This window comes from Micromesistius poutassou, assembly GCF_964030765.1.
Source record: "Micromesistius poutassou genome assembly, chromosome: 19".
NCBI lineage: Eukaryota > Metazoa > Chordata > Actinopteri > Gadiformes > Gadidae > Micromesistius > Micromesistius poutassou.
Window position 1 is genome coordinate 7,887,613 of NC_140289.1, and position 19,094 is coordinate 7,906,706.

The 19,094-nt window shown below is 43.7% G+C and overlaps 2 protein-coding genes across 2 annotated transcripts in view; one reads left to right on the forward strand and one right to left on the reverse strand.

Annotated features, from left to right (window-relative positions):
- igf2r (insulin-like growth factor 2 receptor) overlaps positions 1-12,673 on the reverse strand; it is a 38,493-nt gene extending 25,820 nt beyond the window's left edge. Inside the window, exons 1-11 of the mRNA XM_084484024.1 lie at positions 12,457-12,673; positions 11,893-12,032; positions 6,407-6,528; positions 5,088-5,186; positions 4,706-4,838; positions 3,770-3,875; positions 3,304-3,412; positions 2,554-2,713; positions 1,995-2,187; positions 842-945; positions 319-483 (exon numbers count right to left, since the gene is read on the reverse strand). Of these exons, the coding sequence (XP_084340150.1) occupies positions 319-483; positions 842-945; positions 1,995-2,187; positions 2,554-2,713; positions 3,304-3,412; positions 3,770-3,875; positions 4,706-4,838; positions 5,088-5,186; positions 6,407-6,528; positions 11,893-12,032; positions 12,457-12,602 (1,477 nt within the window). The 5' untranslated portion in view covers positions 12,603-12,673. The remainder of the gene's footprint in view (positions 1-318; positions 484-841; positions 946-1,994; positions 2,188-2,553; positions 2,714-3,303; positions 3,413-3,769; positions 3,876-4,705; positions 4,839-5,087; positions 5,187-6,406; positions 6,529-11,892; positions 12,033-12,456) is intronic.
- Positions 12,674-13,340: 667 nt separating this feature from the next.
- cUnh1orf198 (chromosome Un C1orf198 homolog) lies at positions 13,341-18,281 on the forward strand. The gene is made up of 6 exons (XM_084483676.1): positions 13,341-13,658; positions 13,981-14,031; positions 14,587-14,706; positions 16,008-16,181; positions 16,524-16,970; positions 17,233-18,281. Exons 1-6 carry the CDS (start codon positions 13,353-13,355, stop codon positions 17,287-17,289), a joined length of 1,155 nt encoding a protein of 384 aa, XP_084339802.1. The 5' UTR covers positions 13,341-13,352; the 3' UTR covers positions 17,290-18,281.
- The last annotated feature ends 813 nt before the right edge of the window (positions 18,282-19,094 follow it).

The following is a 19,094-nucleotide window of genomic DNA, read 5'->3' on the forward strand; positions in this document are numbered from 1 at the left end:
GACGTGTTTATATGTCTATGATATTTATAAGATACAAATTGGTTAAATACAGTAAAACATTGTGTGCAGTGTACTCTTGCCTATTCTTCCAACATAAAATCCATAATTTCTAATTCAGAGTCAAATTAAAATGTCTAAAATATTTCTATGGTTATATCTGCTCTTGTATTCTAATATCAACAGTATTTGTAACTGTATTCTACAGTTCAGTTGGTGGACCCATACTCCTATAACCCTATAGGGGCACACGGCCTCATGGGCACCAGAGATAGGAGATCAGAGACACAGATACGGGACCCACTGGTGTTTTAAACTAACCGGGGAATCGCGTCAGCGGCGACAGATCGTAGCGCTTCCTGTCATCCGCCAAGCTGCACAGAAGGTCCTCCTTCTCCTTCACGCAGGCGTACGCCGTCTCCCAGTCAAAGTAGTAGGTGCAGTCCGTCTCGCCCGCAAACACCGGAGTCCCGATCCCGTTGTTGACTGAGAATTCCAGAGAGACAGACAGACAGACGTGTGAGAGGAAGAGGAAAAACACGCATCTGAATGGGAGTTTTATGGCACCAAATTCTGAACAGGGGCAAAAATGTGGACTTTTTCATTTAAAAAGGGTTGAGTTGCAAGATTAACTTCTACCGGTCTGGGATATCATGCAGGACCAACAGAAATATGTAAACATAATATAAGATTAACTGGTTTTGTTTGTTCTTTAGATCAGGTCAAGTTTGTGTAATTGCCCCGAATGTTGTATTGATGAGTCATGAAGCTTGTATTTGGATGTGGTTAGGGTTAGGATCAATCATTCTTCGATCATTCTTTCTGTACTTTATGTGCCTCTCACCCGCGTCCTTGTTGCAGTCAAAGTTGATAATGGTCATTCGCTGGAAGCCAGATGAGCACTTGATGCCATCTGGGTAGATCAGAGTGAGATCTCCATCAGAGTAACTGCAGGTATGGTGGACCAAAAGAGACACAATAAAAAATATATATATTAAGGATTAAATACGTAAAATATAACTACAATCATTTAAACATTTGTCAAATATGTAACGTGTCAAGATCAATATATATAAAACATACAATTTTCATAATCATCTGTGAGTTTTTCTGTAGTCAAACAAATTTGCATTTGTTGGCTTTCCCGATTTCCTTCAAGTGAAGAAGTACAGAAATAAAAAAATGTGGGAAAATAGAAGTAAAATTATTGTGACAAAGAAAATAAATAATAATCATACTGAAAAACATTGACCAAACAATTAAATAAATAAACCAATACATCTGAAAATAACTATATTTTAGCAACATATTATCATTCTAAAATAAATACATAAATAATTTATTGATAAGATGACTCCAAATTAGGCTTGAGCCATTTGACGATCGTATATTACACAATTGAAGGGTCGATGTTTTTCCAACTACCAGTTTGATTTAAACTAACATACAATCCCTACTTGCTCTATAAACAAAGCACATGTAGACTCCATCTAAACATAGTGCTCTGTCTCCTTCAGAATATCACTTTTAAGATATTCAGATATTTTCATGTTCAGATATTTTCAATGCCCTGTTTAAAATAGCTGTTGTTTTGCTGACAAACTCGTCTTCAAAGAAATTAGCTAAATATCTGTTTACCCACCTGGACAACTTTAGATTATAGCAAGCAATAAATTAATAATGAATACAAATTATTGGATACCCCTCGAACACCCCTGGATGTTCGAGGAATGGTGAGATAAAAATCAGGGAGCAAAGCGCTATATTCTCTGGGGTTTATCCGGAGTTCATGTTTGAAAGGCCCATATGATACAGCCCTTCTTAACCCTAAGGCCCCCAAAGTGTCCAGAAGGGAGAAACCAATAGTTGGAACCCAGAAGAGTGATCTCTCCTTCCAGGGAGAGTTAGTGCCATAGCTCTCGTGCGGACGGACATGTAACTATAGCGAAAGACACGGAGGACGAGGAGGCGGAAGAAGGAGTACAGTGACGGCGTACCGGAGCGTCTGGTTCTGGAATCTGCCGGCGACCATCTTGACGTTCTTGATCCTCTTCACCTGGCACGCGGACACGTAGCCCCCCTCGCCATCGCACACGGTGGTCTGGATCCCACCGCACACGTTCAGGTAGTAGACGTAGCCCTCCCCCCCGTCGTCCGCCTTGGACTCGGCGTAGTACGGGTGGTCCATAGCTACGGGAGCAGAGGGGGTTGTCAGAGTTAGGGAGGGTAGGGACAACTGTAACTGCTGCAGGGCTTTGGTTCTAATAACATTTGTGCTAATGCTTCTGCGATTATGTCAACCGGGGCAGTGAGGACATTTCACATTCACTGTTCGGATCCTAAATGGAATAATCATTTGATGATCTGAACAAATATATATATATATATTTATGTGTGTGTTAATGTTAATGACGCATGTCCTTCTCCTTTTATTCCTGGCCAAAAATAACAAACAAGAGAACTAGCAGAACTAACGTCACAATGAGTCATGTGTGTAAGCGTGTGTGTGACTGAAAGATCTTGATCACAAGGTTACGCACGTGTGCGTGTACGTACATGTCTGTGTGAGGGCCGTGAGGTCTATGGAGATGTCGTGCTGGTCGTTGGTCAGTGTGCAGTTGTGGCTCTCCAGGTAGTCCCGATGACAGGCGTACTCCGTCACCCACTCCACCTCGTAGCGACAGTTGGCCGATGCCATCATCCTGGGGTCGCTGCCCTGCAGAGTCAAACATCAGCTGCATCAGAAATGTGATCTACGGTTCAAATCAAACTTCACGTGTTGCATTCATTGGCGGCGGTACGGTCCACAGCCGTATAGAAAACAAGACAATGCTGCTGGAATGCGGGCTATGCTCCTGAATTGGGAGACAGTCAATTCCCGGTCGCTCACTTCCTATGAGCCGTGTACACCAGTAAAACAGACCCTGATCCCCCGCATGAGAAGAATGAGAACATGACAAGAACCACAAGAGAAACATCAATGAGAAGGATAATGAATATGGAGTTATGCAAAACATTTGACAGAGCAGAATCAGAACCCATTTAACGGATATCCCTGCAGGGAAAGTCCCCCTCCGTCTCTCGCCTCACGCTGCTAAACCATGTGACTGAATGTCCCGCCCTCTCGCTCAGCAATAGTGCTCATTTGGAGCATCACGTAATGAGAAAGCCTGGGAACAAGGTTGCCTTTGATTGGATGTGATGCCTGTGACTGTGTCTGTCTGTGTCTCTGTCTGTGTGTGTGTGTGTGTGTGTGTGTGTGTGTGTGTGTGTGTGTGTGTGTCCGAACAAAAACAAAAGAGGGACCTGGTGTCGGACTGAAGGGCATATGAACGTGATGGTGACCGCGGGGGCGTGTCCATTGCAGAAGGCGGGGCTAGAAGTGGGGTCGGTCCCATTGTAGTGTAGCTGCAGCCTGTTGAAGAAAGCACAGAGATGATGAGGACAAACACACGTATTTGGAAAACACAGTTTCACATCAGTAGATTAGCAGTACTGGTGGTACTGGAGACCCATGACTTCTTCATTCAGACTGATTATTATTAGATTATGTTATGTACTAGAGTAGAGCATAACATAATCTAATAATACTCAGAACATAATCTTGAACCACACACTCCTCACATTGGCTGATTTTATGCGACCGATTTTCGAGTGGCCTTCTCGAAAACCCTAAAACAATCATCAAAACAAATTAAAATCGGCCTAAAATGGCCAGAGATCTTTCTCATTTAGTCATTCATCAGAAAAGCGGATCCGTGGGCCTCCCTACCGATCGCTGGCCACCAGCTCCAGCTGATGGCTAGGGGAGCCCATGTCGTAGGTGCCAACACTATCAGTCAGGCAGGCCGCCGAGCCAGATGGACACTTGGGGCGATCTGGAAGAGAGAGAGAGAGAGAGAGCAAGAGCGAGAGCAAGAGCAAGAGCGAGAGCGAGAGTGAGAGAGGAGTAAGCGACGAGTGAGAAGTAATAAGACACCAGTTTTTAAGCCCAAGATGTGTTTTTCATACTAGAACGTTTTAGCCAGAATCAGAATCAGGAGCAGGCTTGAGTGCATCAACATAACTGGTCACGTCAATCACATGTTTTTATGCGATTTTAGACACTTCACAAAGTATACTGCAACCAAAGCATTTGGTTTCTCCGGCCTTGTCCTCTCAGCAATTGCATGACCTTGTGCCATTTTTAACAAACAACACCAAGGTGGCTGCTAGCCAACCACAAGTCTCGCAGAGCCTAGTATGGGACACAGAGTTGATAAACTGTGCAAAGAACCGCCTACAAGTCTGAAAGAGGTCTTGATTGACATGCAAGTGTGACCAATCATGGACCGTACGCTGGGAACAGTCCTTCTAGAAAAACATGATTTCAAAATCATGTTGATTTACAACAATTACGCAGCAGTTCAAGCAAATAAATTTTATAAATAAATAAACATGTGATTAATGAACCCAAGCATAAACCTGATTCCCTTCGTAGCAGAATAGCTACGTCTACATGTGTGACATTGACAATGCTGACAGCCAATAAGAATCCTGTTTTATGTTGCTTCAAGACCTCAGTTTCAGGTTTGTTTTGGGTGACAAAGCGCCAATGCACGGAAGAGGCCTTGACGAGCCAACCGCATGCTAGATTCTGCTAGAAATGACAAGATCATTTTTGACTGCAGCTACGTCCTCAAGGTTCACCAGAGAGTTGGGTACTGACTGAGGCTGCGGCAGATGTTGATGTAGAAGTCCACCGAGTTGTCGGCGTCGTCCACCAGGTAGCCGGTGGTCAGGTTGATCAGCGGTGTCAGGTCGTGCTTCCTGCCGTCATGGTCGAACACATAGCAGGGCACCTGCAGCCACGAGGGACGCAGTAGCAGTCATAGTTTGGGATTTTAAAACAGGCATGTGAAAAAAACTAAACTAATAATCTTTAGCAAAATATATATTTTTACATTTCTTGTAGTGAGATCCGAGACTCAATAGACACACACACACACACACACTTCCCTTTTATCTGGTTTAATTTACACACGTGCCCACAGACACACACACAGTTTCTCGGCCGTGCTTAGTCAGATCACAACAGTTCACACACCAACCTCTTTGGACGGTTTAAACTTGTCATTCTTGCAGGCAGTGTAGCTCCTCCACTCAAAGTAGTGCACACACTGGGACACGGTGACAAACTCTGGGGTGCCCTGGGATATGAAATAAATACAACCATAAACGTGTTGAACTCAGATACCACGAGGCAAATCACACGGGACGATTGATCACGGGACGATTGAGCAAAAAAGAAGCAGCATCTGATATATTTCATAATGTTCTAATGACCCAAGGCAATATTTCAATAGTGGGCATCAGAATCTGTAATTGAGTCGCAAAACTGCCTACAGAACAACTCTGTTGGAGACATGGAAGCGAAAAAAGGAACAGGCCCTGTGGGAATATGTAACTTTTCCCTGCAGCCATCACTTTCGTTATCACCAGACCAAGCTGAATTGATCTACTTTTATTTCTGGCTTGTATGCAAGCTTCTTGAAAACATCATTCCAATCTCTTTCTCTGTGCTACGGTCCACTAACCAAGGGGAAAAACAAGCCAAACAAAGCATGACCGGCTGCAAATCTAGCATGCAAAATTAAGGCAAGATTAGGATAAAAAACAAACAGTGGTCGTGGTGCAATACGTCAAAGGACTTCTGTATGGATTTGAGCATATCTGTATACAGTTCTATTGCCGTTGGCTCATCCCTAGACCCTTTAACTAGTGGTGTCATCGCAGGATAAAAACACAAATAATGTGTATTCTCTTTTTATGTACCAGGGCACGGGTAGTTGACTAAACGAGTGCCTCATTTTTCAGATGGATCTGCATAATGGCTGTAGCACCTATGAAAATCATCCGTCAATCATATCCATTCATATCTGTCAATCATATCCGTTCATACCCCCTTGTTCGAATTTTGACACTGGCTCACTTTTTTCCCATGTCATGTTATTGTCAGACATTTAGCTAGCTTGTGGTTTCCTGCCCCCCCACCTTATTAATCAACTGGCAGGAAATGCAGAGGCTGTCAACATGATACATGTCAACATGATACATGTCAACATGAAAATGTGTAAAAGGTATGCAGGAAACTGATCCAGCCCTAGCATAACTAGACCTTAGACCATAACCGAGAGAGACAAAAACAAGGACATGCACAACCGTGCTTTTACAAACAGAAACATGATTAAGCAGTAAATGTTTGATACTTGTATTTGATAAATTACGTCAACGATGATTAGCAAAATTAGGTTTCGATTCATTTTCTGTTGATCGATTAAAATAAATGTATCAACTTAAAGCTGCAGGCATGCCTGACAGAGGTCCATCAGGAACGAAGGGAGATCTTTACTGTGTGGGCGACCCTTACCATGGTCTTGCCGCACTGGAAGCTGATGCTGCTCTGGACTTTGTTTTCACTGCCTAGACACTGTGTGGTTGCGTTGAAGTCCAACACCTTTCCGGACAACTTCCTCACAAGGGATACCTCACCTGTGGACACACAAATTGATGTTATAATTATTACTATAAAAAAGGGGCCTTCATTTCATGACTGAACTGAAGAAGTTTGGCAGCCCTTTAATGTTAATTAAAATAAAAACACAGAAACAGAACAAAATCCATGTTAACACACCAAGCGTCTGCATGCCATATCAGTACATTTTTATTATTTTTTATTATTTAACATTACCCTGATCAGGGTAAGGTCAAAGTTCAACTCATGGTACACTCAGCGACAGATAGGACTGGAAAACCTTCATCCATACAGTATGATTCGTAACTTTGCGTTAAAAAACGAAAGTTTCCCATGTTTCTACACAAACATACAAAATAATGCATAAGTTTGCCATCAGCAACTCACGTTAAAAATACCCAAAATATAGGAGGCCTCCTATAAAAGGCTAAAGACATAAGAGCAGAAGACACAAAAGGGATGTGGTATCGCACACACTGAACCCAACAGAGACTTCCTTTAGTCTAACTAGTATGGGAGATAGGTACATCTCATGGTTAATGAGTTAAAGGTCATGTTACCAGCAATGGTTGACAATATCAAAAGCTAAACTGCTTCTCTCTGGGAAGCTGACCGGTTTGCACGTAGGACATTTTCCCACCGCCCAATACACTTTCTCTGTCATGGTTGGCTCGCATGATAAATGTGATTAATGTTTTGACCCTGGCCAGCTGTGTGTGACTGTGTGTGTGTGTGTGTATGTGTTGCTTCCTAACAGTGGGTCACCAGTGGTTGGGAGGTCAGAATCATTCTTCAGTTATTATTATTCAACTGTCTGCCACACTGCCAGACCCACTGAGGGAATGCTAGCTCATCTACATCTATATATCCAGTATAAACACATATATCCAGCCAGCCAGCCAGCCAGCCAGCCAGCCAGCCAGCCAATCAGAAGAGACAAGCATACCGAAAATATTTAAGGGAGAAATAGGGAGGAATAGGGAGAAATAACATAGTCCGGAGTAAAGAGAAAGACTATGTATTATCTTTGACAAAAAACATTTTTTAATTCACATAAAAATTTGTCAATAAACGAGTAAAGGGCTGTACAAGTTGTTCTGCAACTGTCTTTTAGAACCCTTACAAACCATGACTTTGTGAACCGCGTGATCTCACTTAAGAGTAAAGGTCAAGACTAGCGAATACTAGCGTGGGAGAGATATTACACAATCAGCCCACCAGCATGTATTGCATGGTCTTAAATTAGGCATCTCTTAAGTGATAAGACACACTTCAAGCTGGCTTGATTATGATGCCATATCCCCATTAATGCCAATGTCTTTTACATCAGGGAACCCTAATGAACCCATCTACAACATAGCATTTTATTTCTGTCCCCATCAACAATTTATTTATTGCAGGCATTATTATTGGAGGTGTTGAACAAAAGAGGTATGCAACACCAAAATAGGTTACACATAATGTTTAACACATTGCCAAAAGATACCATGATATTGTTGTGTAATTTCCCCTGATCACATTATCGCTACTTGATTCACATTTGAGTGTTTGGACGCCTCTTTGTGCATGCATGGGTTTGGCACATAGTTGTGCATTCTGATCATTCATTAATGACCTTCAATGCTCTACATTGGTGACAGTTATCGCAGAGCAGACGGCATCCAAAGAGACGACGATCAATGAAGTAAACTTATCCGATAGTTCTTGACTTAATAATTCTTGTGGCACCTTGATAACCAAGCTCCCAAAACATCGCCCAAGTGTGTTTGAGTAACAAGCACACACTGCACGAGTGGAGTTATGTGTGCCGTTGTGTGTGACAAAGTCTACACGACCAATGGTAAGTAGGTCAAAGAAGACAAAACAAAACAAAGCATTTTGTTTTCACAATTCAATGAGAACAATAATGGATTTCTGCTCCATTGTCCTCCAAATCACTTTATTTTTGAACAACAAGAAAGCTTTCCTCCTGACCAAAGTAAAACATATACCCTGGAGCAATAGCATGCAGACCTATAAACCACACAGGCAGTGCTCGCACAGACACGATTATTGTGTGTGTGTGTGTGTGTGTGTGTGTGTGTGTGTGTGTGTGTGTGTGTGTGTGTGTGTGTGTGTGTGTGTGTGTACGAAAGACAGGAGGGAAGCCGGGGGAGACAGATAAAGCCTGTGTGAGACACACACACAGACACAAAGGGGACGGCTATAATTGAGAACGTGGCAACATCGAGGTATGTCAGGTGTTCAGTCAGCTGACGATTTGTGTAAATATACCTTGAACCTAACTGTTGATCTCACGGCAGATGGATCGCCTCTGTGGGTACGGCTGTCCTATCCTTGGTTGAGTGTTGTTTAGTGTCATTACCCAGGGCGGTAGTTACGCAAAGTACACTAGAAATCATGATGCAGAGAGGCCTCCGGTAGATGGCCTGAGGGGACCGGGGCCCCCTCCCCTTCTCTCTGTTTATCATAGGTCGGTGTATGTGCTCAACATTTGACTACAAACAACACCGATCTGTGTGTCTTTCCCACTCCGACTCAATATAGAAACCCTATTGGACATTGAATCAATAGTCCGGTACGAATGATAGTAGCAGACAGTTTTGGATCAACACCAGTCCACTCAGGCTAGTGCCCGTTTAGTCCTCAAACTCATCAGCAGGGAGCGAGAAACAGAGAACATGACACACATAAGCGAGATCCATTATGCGGATCATATCCTCAGAGATGGCGTTTTAGGTTTGACTCACTGTTTATAACGTGATCATTAAGCGACCAGGTAATACAAGTGTGTTGGGTGGTCAGAAGTTGATGATCTCTGTGACTCGGTTTTGTAGTCTGTAGTTAGTTCAACTATAGACTTTAATGGCATCTAAGCAGGTTACCTATTATATTCGTTCATTTGCCTGGATAAGAGATAGTGCTGTAAAGATGCACTCTGTAGACCATGTTTCACAAAAAGGACCTCTGTGGCTTGTGGGTGTTTCACAAGAGATGTCTGCAATAGGAAATATAGCGTCACCCAGCCTCATCCGCCAACGTTGGTCCCAAAGCATGCTTCTGCACGCTTCTGCACAGTAGCACTCATAATCACACCCTCTTCAATGTAGTCAGGTGAAGAAGATGAGAACATTTAATAACATGGACAAATAATACGGACAGCAGCAATGAAATTAATAAAAAACAACTACTACAACTCCATGACAAAGCTCCTCTGATGGGGCCCAGTGTTACCAGAGGCAGTTTTAGCACAGCAGCAACAGCTATAGAACCAACAGTTATAGAACCAACAGCTATAGAACCAACAGCACCAACAGCTATAGCACCAACAGCTATAGAACCAACAGTGACAGCACCAACAGCTACAGCACCAACAGCGACAGCACCAACAGCGACAGCACCAACAGCTACAGCACCAACAGTGACAGCACCAACAGCTACAGCACCAACAGCGACAGCACCAACAGCTACAGCACCAACAGCTATAGAACCAACAGCTACAGCACCAACAGCTATAGAACCAACAGCTACAGCACCAACAGCTATAGAACCAACAGCTACAGCACCAACAGCTATAGAACCAACAGCTACAGCACCAACAGCTATAGAACCAACAGCTACAGCACCAACAGCTATAGAACCAACAGCTACAGCACCAACAGCTATGGAACCAACAGTTATAGAACCAACTGCTACAGAACCAACAGCACCAACAGCTATAGCAACAACAGCTACAGCACTAACCCTACAGCACCAACATCTATAGCACCAACAGCTAAAGCACAAACTTTTAAAAGTTTTAAAATGTGAGCCCAACGAGAGGCCCCTCGAACACACAGAACTTCCACTGCTGGGTCACTGAGGACCCATGCTGAGGACACCACATGGGCGCCGGTAAAACATCATAGTTGTCAACGAGAGGGAAGGTCGCAACCCAGGGCCAGCAGGACAAGTTGTCTTGTCGTTATGAAATGCCTCTGTCAGGGAGGCGCCCACTGTCCACTTTGTGGAAAGCCAAGAGGCTACGCAATCCAAGACAGTTATAAAAAGGTGACGCTTGAGAAGGGTACAATAATCGTCCAGACATTTTCTTTTTTTATCATGTTTTCATTTCATTTTATCATGTTGTTATAGAGGGTCTTGTTATAGACGTCTATATCTTCTGGCCATTAGGATGACCGTGGTGCACACTATTACTAAGCTAGGTCTGTTAATGATGGTTAGAGTTTAATAATGCTATTCCTTATATCCAACCATCCACTCTCCACTTGTAATGGAAAAAAACAATCTACGATACGCTCATTACTTGCATCTGGCCACATAATTTGATTGGATCAGTAAAACAGGGTTGCATTTCCAATGTAAACAGCATACTGAGATTTCATCTTGTGGCTGTGAGACTTTTAGTGTGAGACAATTATGCCGAGGGTGCAGCTGTAACATCTACTGAAACGCTTTTATCAGGGTCCTATGGGCTCAGAGTAGCGTATCGGTTTACTTTTTTCCAATGCTGATGAAAGCCAATTTGTACAAGGAAAGAAAAAGCCCTTTAAATAGGATGGCTGACTAAAGAATTTGCTGTGCTGCGTGGCCCAATTATATAACAGACTGTGGTGGTCAGAACCTCTAGTGGGCTTGTATCTTGCTGACCTCCGATGGGTCTGAAGATAGGGACAGAAGGCTATGGTGCTACGGTGTGAGATTCATCAAAGCAGCCTAGGCCTGTGTGTGTTGTTGGAGCTCTGACATTATCTCTCAGGTGTATCTGGCTGAGAGAGTGAGAGACGTGCGAGTCAGAGACGAGTGTATCAGCACAGATGTCAGCCCTCTGGCTTGATATCTGGCTGGATAGAGGCCTTTGTTTGTAGTAGCACGTGTCTCTGTGCAGAAGAGAACAAATATCAGGATACATTGTAGAAGTTGGCCTATCTTCAGTAATGACAAGGCGACCAATCTTTTCAGTGGGAAAATCTTTTCAATGCTGGGAACCAAAGACAGTACTAGCAGAAGGACACTTAATTTGTGCAACTTTTCTGTTTGTTTGTTTATTTATTTGCCATGAGAGGGTTGTTTGTCCCTGTGTGCTGTATAATAATAATTAAAACAATTGAACGTAGGCATGTGAAAGAGGAAGGACAGAATATGAATGACTAGGGTTTGGGTCAAGGGTTCAGGTTGAAGGTGGGCGTATTGTCTGTAACAGAAGCAAATAGAGATAGACCTATAGATAGTCAGATAGACAGATGGATACAATATATATACACTATTCCAACGACAGACAATTCTCCTTTCCTTCAAACTTAACCTTAGGTATATGGCTACATTCAGTATTTGGGGCAAGCATTTGATTGTAGTACAAAATAAAGAGAGCTTTTACTTACCAACTGATTGGTCTTCGTGTGTTTTGAGGTTCGAGGCACAGACTGCAGTGCCAGCCCCACAAGCAGTATCTGGCGACGATTCACATAGCTTCAGAGTATACTTCACTTTATTATGCTGGTCAATGGCTTCCCATTTATAACTGCAATATAAACAAAAGGCATTTGCTTGGGTAAGTTTGAAACAAAATGGATATTTTCCTTCCTTGCAGGGCGTTGCATGATAACTGTACGGATGATTGCCTCGTTGTCAACAATTTCCTCTTTGTTCATATATACATCTTCTTCCCCTGTATGAGCAGACCTCCAATGGAAATTAGTTATGATTAGACACAAGTGTATCAATATTTGAGTAGCCAGAAAATGAGCAACGCTCTTGCTGAACCAGTGAGTAAATAAATGGCACAAGGAAGGCTGAATGAAAACAATGTAGCCATGCAGCAGAATGCGACGTGCATATACATTTGGCATAGCCAGAGTCTACACAAACTAACGATACATTTCAATAGGATTATCATCGTGTGTACGCGAAGTCTTTCCTCATTCCTTCTTAGAAGGTTGCATTACCTGCAGAGATCTCGGTACCACAGACTGCTGTCATCCAAGCCATTTGCACTTGACCGGGCCGACAACAGCATCGACGAGAGTCCGAGGAGTAAAGTCAGAAAGGTTTTCCGCGGGACGGAATGGTTCAGTTGACGTGTAATTCCCATATTTTCTACACGAAGGGTTGTTTACTTTGGTGATCAAGGGCGCGCTGCTGCACTACATGATACAGCAAAGTCTCCAGTAGTCGTTAGGGTAAGCTAGCAGGAACTGAATGAATCACATGATGAGAGTCAACACATGATAGGTAGACGTCACGCGGTGTGACCACGTCGACTCACTGTGACTGATCAGATCCCCTTTTAATAGAACAGATATGTATAATCCCTGTTTGGTACGTTATATCATCACTTAACATCATTTAGTATCGGGTATAGGAAAATGGGGGGTCAATGTGGGAGATTGTTTTCCCTTATATTTCACGCACGTAGGCCTATTTGCCTAAAAAAAATATATAATTTATTGTTGTTGATTTTTTAAATAGACACAATCGTCTGACACATTCGAGTAATGCCCAGGCTCAGGCTGCAAATTAAAATATTTGATGTTTTATATATATATATATAAATATGTTGTTTTCTGTTGATTGTTTTCAGTCAATGGGTTACAATCGCACCTACATGACATAACACCGGATAATAATGATTTACACAACGGTTTTCAACGTCAACACAGGCTCTATTGCAACTTGACGATTACGTGGACCTTTGGGGTTTGGGCTGATGTACACTTCTTTAATACGAAGTGTACATCAGTCCAAAGGGGGGAGGAGGCGCTGTGTTTATGTCCACGTCACGTCACGCCGTAGCCCCGCCCACCGCCCCCTCCCGAAACTCCAGAGTTGGCAGCCACTAAAAATGGCCGCGGCGACCATGGCAGGGCTAGATGTCCACAGGATGGAAGAAAAGAAGTTGGAGTATTTCTCCTCCATCAACTCGATGGCCAGGAAAATAATGCAGGAGAGGGAGAGGATCAAAGCCGACCACGGCCCGTCGTGGGAGAAGATGACACCGAACGAGCAGGACAACGCCATCGACAACTCTCTCATGGATCCCCACATCCGAGCTCGATACGCCATGCACAGAGTGGACCGGGAAGAAGTCGTCTGTTACCCTAAATTGCTCATTCAGACGGGTCAGAAAATAGTCCACTTTGGAGACGAGGTATTTGAAACGACGGTGTTTTTTTTCAAGCCAACTCTGACTAGTTGTAGAGAGGTAGAAGCCTATTTAAGTGTCTTAGCCTAGCCACGTAGCCACACGACGATATATATCATAAAACGCCAGGCTAGAAAGAGTGACTGTGTCGGCGATGATGACAGTTTATATTCGTTTTGGTAGTACAATGGATAGATTATAAGTGCAATGACAACAAATAGCACAGGCGTCCACCTCCCAAGTTATCCCCAGAGAAGGCCTGATGTGTCGGACCGTCAGGGTGCGCCTGCGTGCGTGTATTGAATCACAGCTGTGTGTCTTTGTTTAGGACATCACCTGGCAAGATGAGCACTCCGCCCCCTTCTCATGGGAAACCAAGGTAAACATTACACTTTAAGCTGCTATTTCCACCACGAATACATAATATGCATGTCCATCTGACTTGTTTATTCAATTGCATTAGCCTAATTAAAACACCAAACTATCCGTAGACAATATTGTGTGTTTTATTTTATTCTTTACCAAAAAATATATTAAATAAACGTAAATAAATGTAGGCATTCGACATTTGTATCACGCTTGTGCTTCCTTTGGTTATGTTGTCTCTGTAAACAAAAGCTGAAGATTGGTTGCCTGTTTTAGAAAATAAAAAACAATGTTATATGTGTTACTTTAAGGGCAAAACAGAGTCAAGACAAACATTATGTCTCCAGCTCTATATTTAAACCCTCGAAATAGGCTTTTATTTCATATTGTTGGACAATGCATTCTTGGCTATACCAAAATCAACTCATTATACCAGTCAAAAATACACAAATTTCATGTCTGAAAATACTGTCCTCCTGACCCCTTTACAGAAACATAGTTCAACACGTTGATGGATGATGATGTTTGATAGTCATGTGCTGCTGCTGCTGTTGTTGTTGTTGTGCAGAGTCAGTTGGAGTTCAGCTTGATCTCAGGCACCACAGAGCAAGGCGCATTATCCTCCGACTCCAAGGCCTCCAAGGCGCCTGCGGCCGGCCAGCTCAACAAAAGCACCGCAGGGAACAAGGTAGGGCTGATCCAGGAACACCCTCCTATGGAGGGCTGCGCAACATGACTCTGATTAGAGCGTGAACTGAAAATGGCATTGAACAATTTCAACCGTACTAGGGGCATATCGGAGAGATTAAATCATCCAGTTTCTGGCCCAAAATGAGGCAGAGGTGGTTCCCAGGCGTGTTTTGCAGCCAAAGTGGAGAATGAAATGAGGTTGGGCTCGTTAGTGGCACATATTTTATCAAAAAGAAAAAGGTGCCTTGTTCATCATAAAAGCGAAGGTGTTAATTGACACAGTTAACTAACATCAAAATGTGGCCTTGTTACAGGGTAGTTAAACATTGCATTGTTTATTTACACAGTTCACTCTGTTGCTTCTTCCAGACCTGACAAATTTACAGCATCTCGTCAGTGACATGGATTACTTTTTCACTGCCGTTAATAATCAGATGATGTCTGCACTATTTCACCTGCCCTCGTGATTCTTCTCCTCGCAAACTCGCTTTAGAAAGAAATTCTATGAGTCATATCTGAAAAGCTGAAAAACATGACCCCCTCTGTGGAATGACTTCAAAGGACTGTTTAGGTTGGGTTTTGTAGTGATGGCTGGAGTTCGCTTCAAAGGCAGGCTGCGGATGACTGCAGTTCAGGATATAGCTAGTCATGCGCCCTAATAAAGCCACACCGCACGGAATCAATGGACCAAATAGGCATATGGATTAGGGAAACATGAGCAATGAAAAAGCATACAGAATAGCCTCATCACCAAACAAACCCAATACAACAGCATGCACAAACACAAGTATATAAAAGGTAGAAAAACTAAAATAACTGTATTTCGAACTGGCTAAACACTGGACTGGGGGAGAGGGCTTGTGCTAGCGGAGGATAAAAGGATGGGGAGACTTACAGGTATCATGGACAATACTGCTACCCTCTCTCTTTATACTTTTTTCTCTGACTGTTAGGGGGTCGCCCCAGAATGCTCTTCGTGCCTGGAGGTGGTATGAACAGTGCAGTTATTAGGCCACCTTCAAACACAAATAGACTCGTGAATGGAGGATTTCTCACAACACTGATGGGTTGTAGCATTAATTCAGAAAAACCTTTTTAAGAATCAGACTTGCCCGGATGAAGGAAAAACAATATTCACCTGTTTCAACCACCACAGAATATCAGATCGCAATCTGACACATTCCTGCTTAAGGGAATAAAGCGTGTGATGATGGAAATGTTTTTTTCACTTGTCATGATGCAGTGTCATGATGAAAGGGGCTCTAGCTGTAAGACCCTGACCATGACATTTTCAAACAGGTGTCCAGCAGCGAGGGCCCAGGGTGGCGGGCCGAGGAGGAGTCGTCCTTCTGGAAGATCAGCGCCGAGCGGACCAGGCTGGAAGGAGAGCAGGCAGACTTCCAGTCCCTCACCCCGAGCCAGATCAAGTCCCTGGAGAAAGGGGAGAAGCCACTCCCCTCCTACCTTCGACTGGTAGGCAAAACTCCTCACATGTGGCTCCATTAACCGAGCAGCAATCTGTAGAAAATTCATGTTGTGTACATTTAGTATGTATAATCTGGTTTGTGATCAAATGTCAAAATAATACATTTGTCATTGTCTCTCTGAGGAAATATAGGCAAGTGCTGTTTCTGATTGGGTAAAAATTAGTGTCAAGTCTTTCTCACTTGCTGTAGCTTTGCGATTGCGTGGCATTGTCTGGTATTGGTATTTGGTTTCTCGTAAGGAAAAACATCCAATTGTTTCATAGCTTAGATTGAACCGAGATAAGAGGTAACCAAGAACCTATCCTCCCCCTCCTTCCCGTTCCCACAGGAGTCCACCCCTACCCCGCCTACCATCAAAGAGTCAGTGTTGGAGGTAGCCGACCCACAACCCCCAGCCCCAGCCAGGGCTGCCCCGTCCAAGCACCGCGCCCCAAAGCCCCCAGCCCCGCCGCCGCCCATCCCCGTTGCTGTTGCTGCGGCTGCTGCCATCACCCTGCCCGCCGCCATCACACCCGTGGTCGCCCCGCCCGCCACCATCTCCATCGCCGCCGACCCCCTTCCGACGGCCACCCCGGCGGCCAGCATGGCGGGGGCGGGCTGGGAGCGCAGCCAGAGCACCCTGCCGTCGGTGGGCAGCGCCATGGACGAGATGTTCTCCAGCAGCCAGCTGACCAAACCCCCGGTGGTGTCCCCGCGCCACGACCACAGCCGGAGGAAGAAGAAGGAAGAGGTGGTGGAGGACCCCTCGCTGGCCAACAGCCCCACCTTTGCCCAGGTGCGCTACATGTTTTGTATAGTTTGGTTTATATGTACTGCGATGCACAGACTTGTTATTCGGTTAAGCAAAACGTTGATTGTTGTTGCATCATCATGAAGAAAATGACATATTCGTTTTTTTCCATGGTGGTAATGGTTTCTTTCGTATCACCAATCCATAAAGGTTGTCTATTTCAAGAAATGTGACAAGATTTTATTTTTATTTTCCTTCTTTCCCTCCTCTTCCCCCTCCCTCCATGCTCTGGCTCTTCTACTATTAGTTCAACACGAACAACAGCATCCTGAAGACGGGATTCGACTTCCTAGACAACTGGTAACCATGGCCACATAATCACCAATCGCAGCTCTGGACCCAATCAGCCATTGCCATCACTCTCAAAGTATTGCCACCATGTCATTGATTTACTTCAGTATTTCCATGTCTTGCTTAAGGAAACACAAAAATGGTAGAATGGAACACATGTTACAGCCCTCTATTTATTTATGGTGGCTTGTTAAGGCGTAGTGCACTGCTGTTTTTTGATGCTTGCATTTTCCATGACTCGAGCTGCATTAATGTGTGTGTGTGTGTGTGTGTGTATACACAAAAACTCTGGATCTCAAGGTATGCACTAGCCTCATGCTTAAAGGTACAATCCAGCTAGCATTCTGTTATACAGGCCTAACAATGTTTTTGTACTCTTTCGGTTGCCCTTTCTTGTTTAGCCTATATAGTCATGTATGTATGTTCTTTTAGACCCTGGGTTAATTCATTGATTGTTATTTTGGGTTCCTGGAGTGTGGGAGAAATTATTTGCCACTATGTACCGCCCTCTAGGATGAGTAATGGGGAACTGGGATGACACACTAGGGAATTTAACTCCAGGCCAGCACTTGGAAGTCCTGCCACCCTTAATAAAAGAGCAATCAAACACTGAACTTGAGCTGTTTGGACAGCTCCTTGTGATTGGCTTCCATGGAGCCAATCAGAAAGGGCCATTGCAATGACATAGGATTCACCAGAGAGGGTGCACTTTCTGGGGGTTTGGAGTTCAGTGTTTGGTTGCTCTTTAACCGACAACTTTGTCTCAGACCTTGTTCATATTCCGAATGATGTGTGGATTTATATGATGAAAAGCAGAGAAATATGCATGAGTGGATGGTTACTGCTAGCATTGTAGAGCAAAATTCCATTTTACACTACTAGAAAACTATTTTACAGACCTTTCTATGTCAAAGAATATCCATTGATTGTATCCTCAAATACCATATATTACACTTGTGTGTTCATGAAATCACAATGAAGTGAATAAACCAAACCAAAATGTAATGAATGAGCCTTGTTTGTTCTTTATTGGTCCATAAGACTCTCAGTGACAATGATAAATGTTATTGTTTCATTCATGCTTTAGACCAGGGTTTCTCAACGGGGGCGGCAGCGCCCCCTGGGGGGCGTTCGTAGAACCTAGGGGGGCGCTGGGAACGAACACGGGGGACCTTTCATGGTTTTCAAATATTTTCGGTGCAAAAATAGGATAACTGAAATAAAAAGCCTATCTTCATATGGGTTTCTAACCCCTCTATCGTCACATCTACTTTTTACTTTATGCTCAGTGCCGTCATGATCGCCATAGTAACGCCGATAAACAAATCCACCTCATCTTAGTAGCGTGGTGCTTTCAGAAACTGTTTCGCCCTCCCCTGACTTCCACTGGTTGGTTTGCGGGACATGCAAAGCAAGCGGTGGATGGGGCATTACGCTAAGCAACATGAATCTCATCCATATTACATAGTAAGGCAACATAAGACGTGAATAAAGCTAACGCCGCTTAGCATGCTAATTGTAAACAATAGAACGTGCGCATTACACGTAGACCACCGCAACGTCGCTCATTACGTCTGCGAACCGATAAACACTTACTTTCATAAGGTACCCACACCAACCGGCACATACGCATTTAACACTGATGTTACAGGCGCTTAACTTGTATAGTAACAAACTACTTTAATTACTATTTGGCCGCGAACGAAGCGGATAAAGGCTGCACATGCGCAGCGTTGCTAGGCAACGTCACGTAAACAAAGGGAGTCTTTCGTGCACAAATTGAACCCAAGTTCGCGGGTTAACAGTTCAATAACCAAT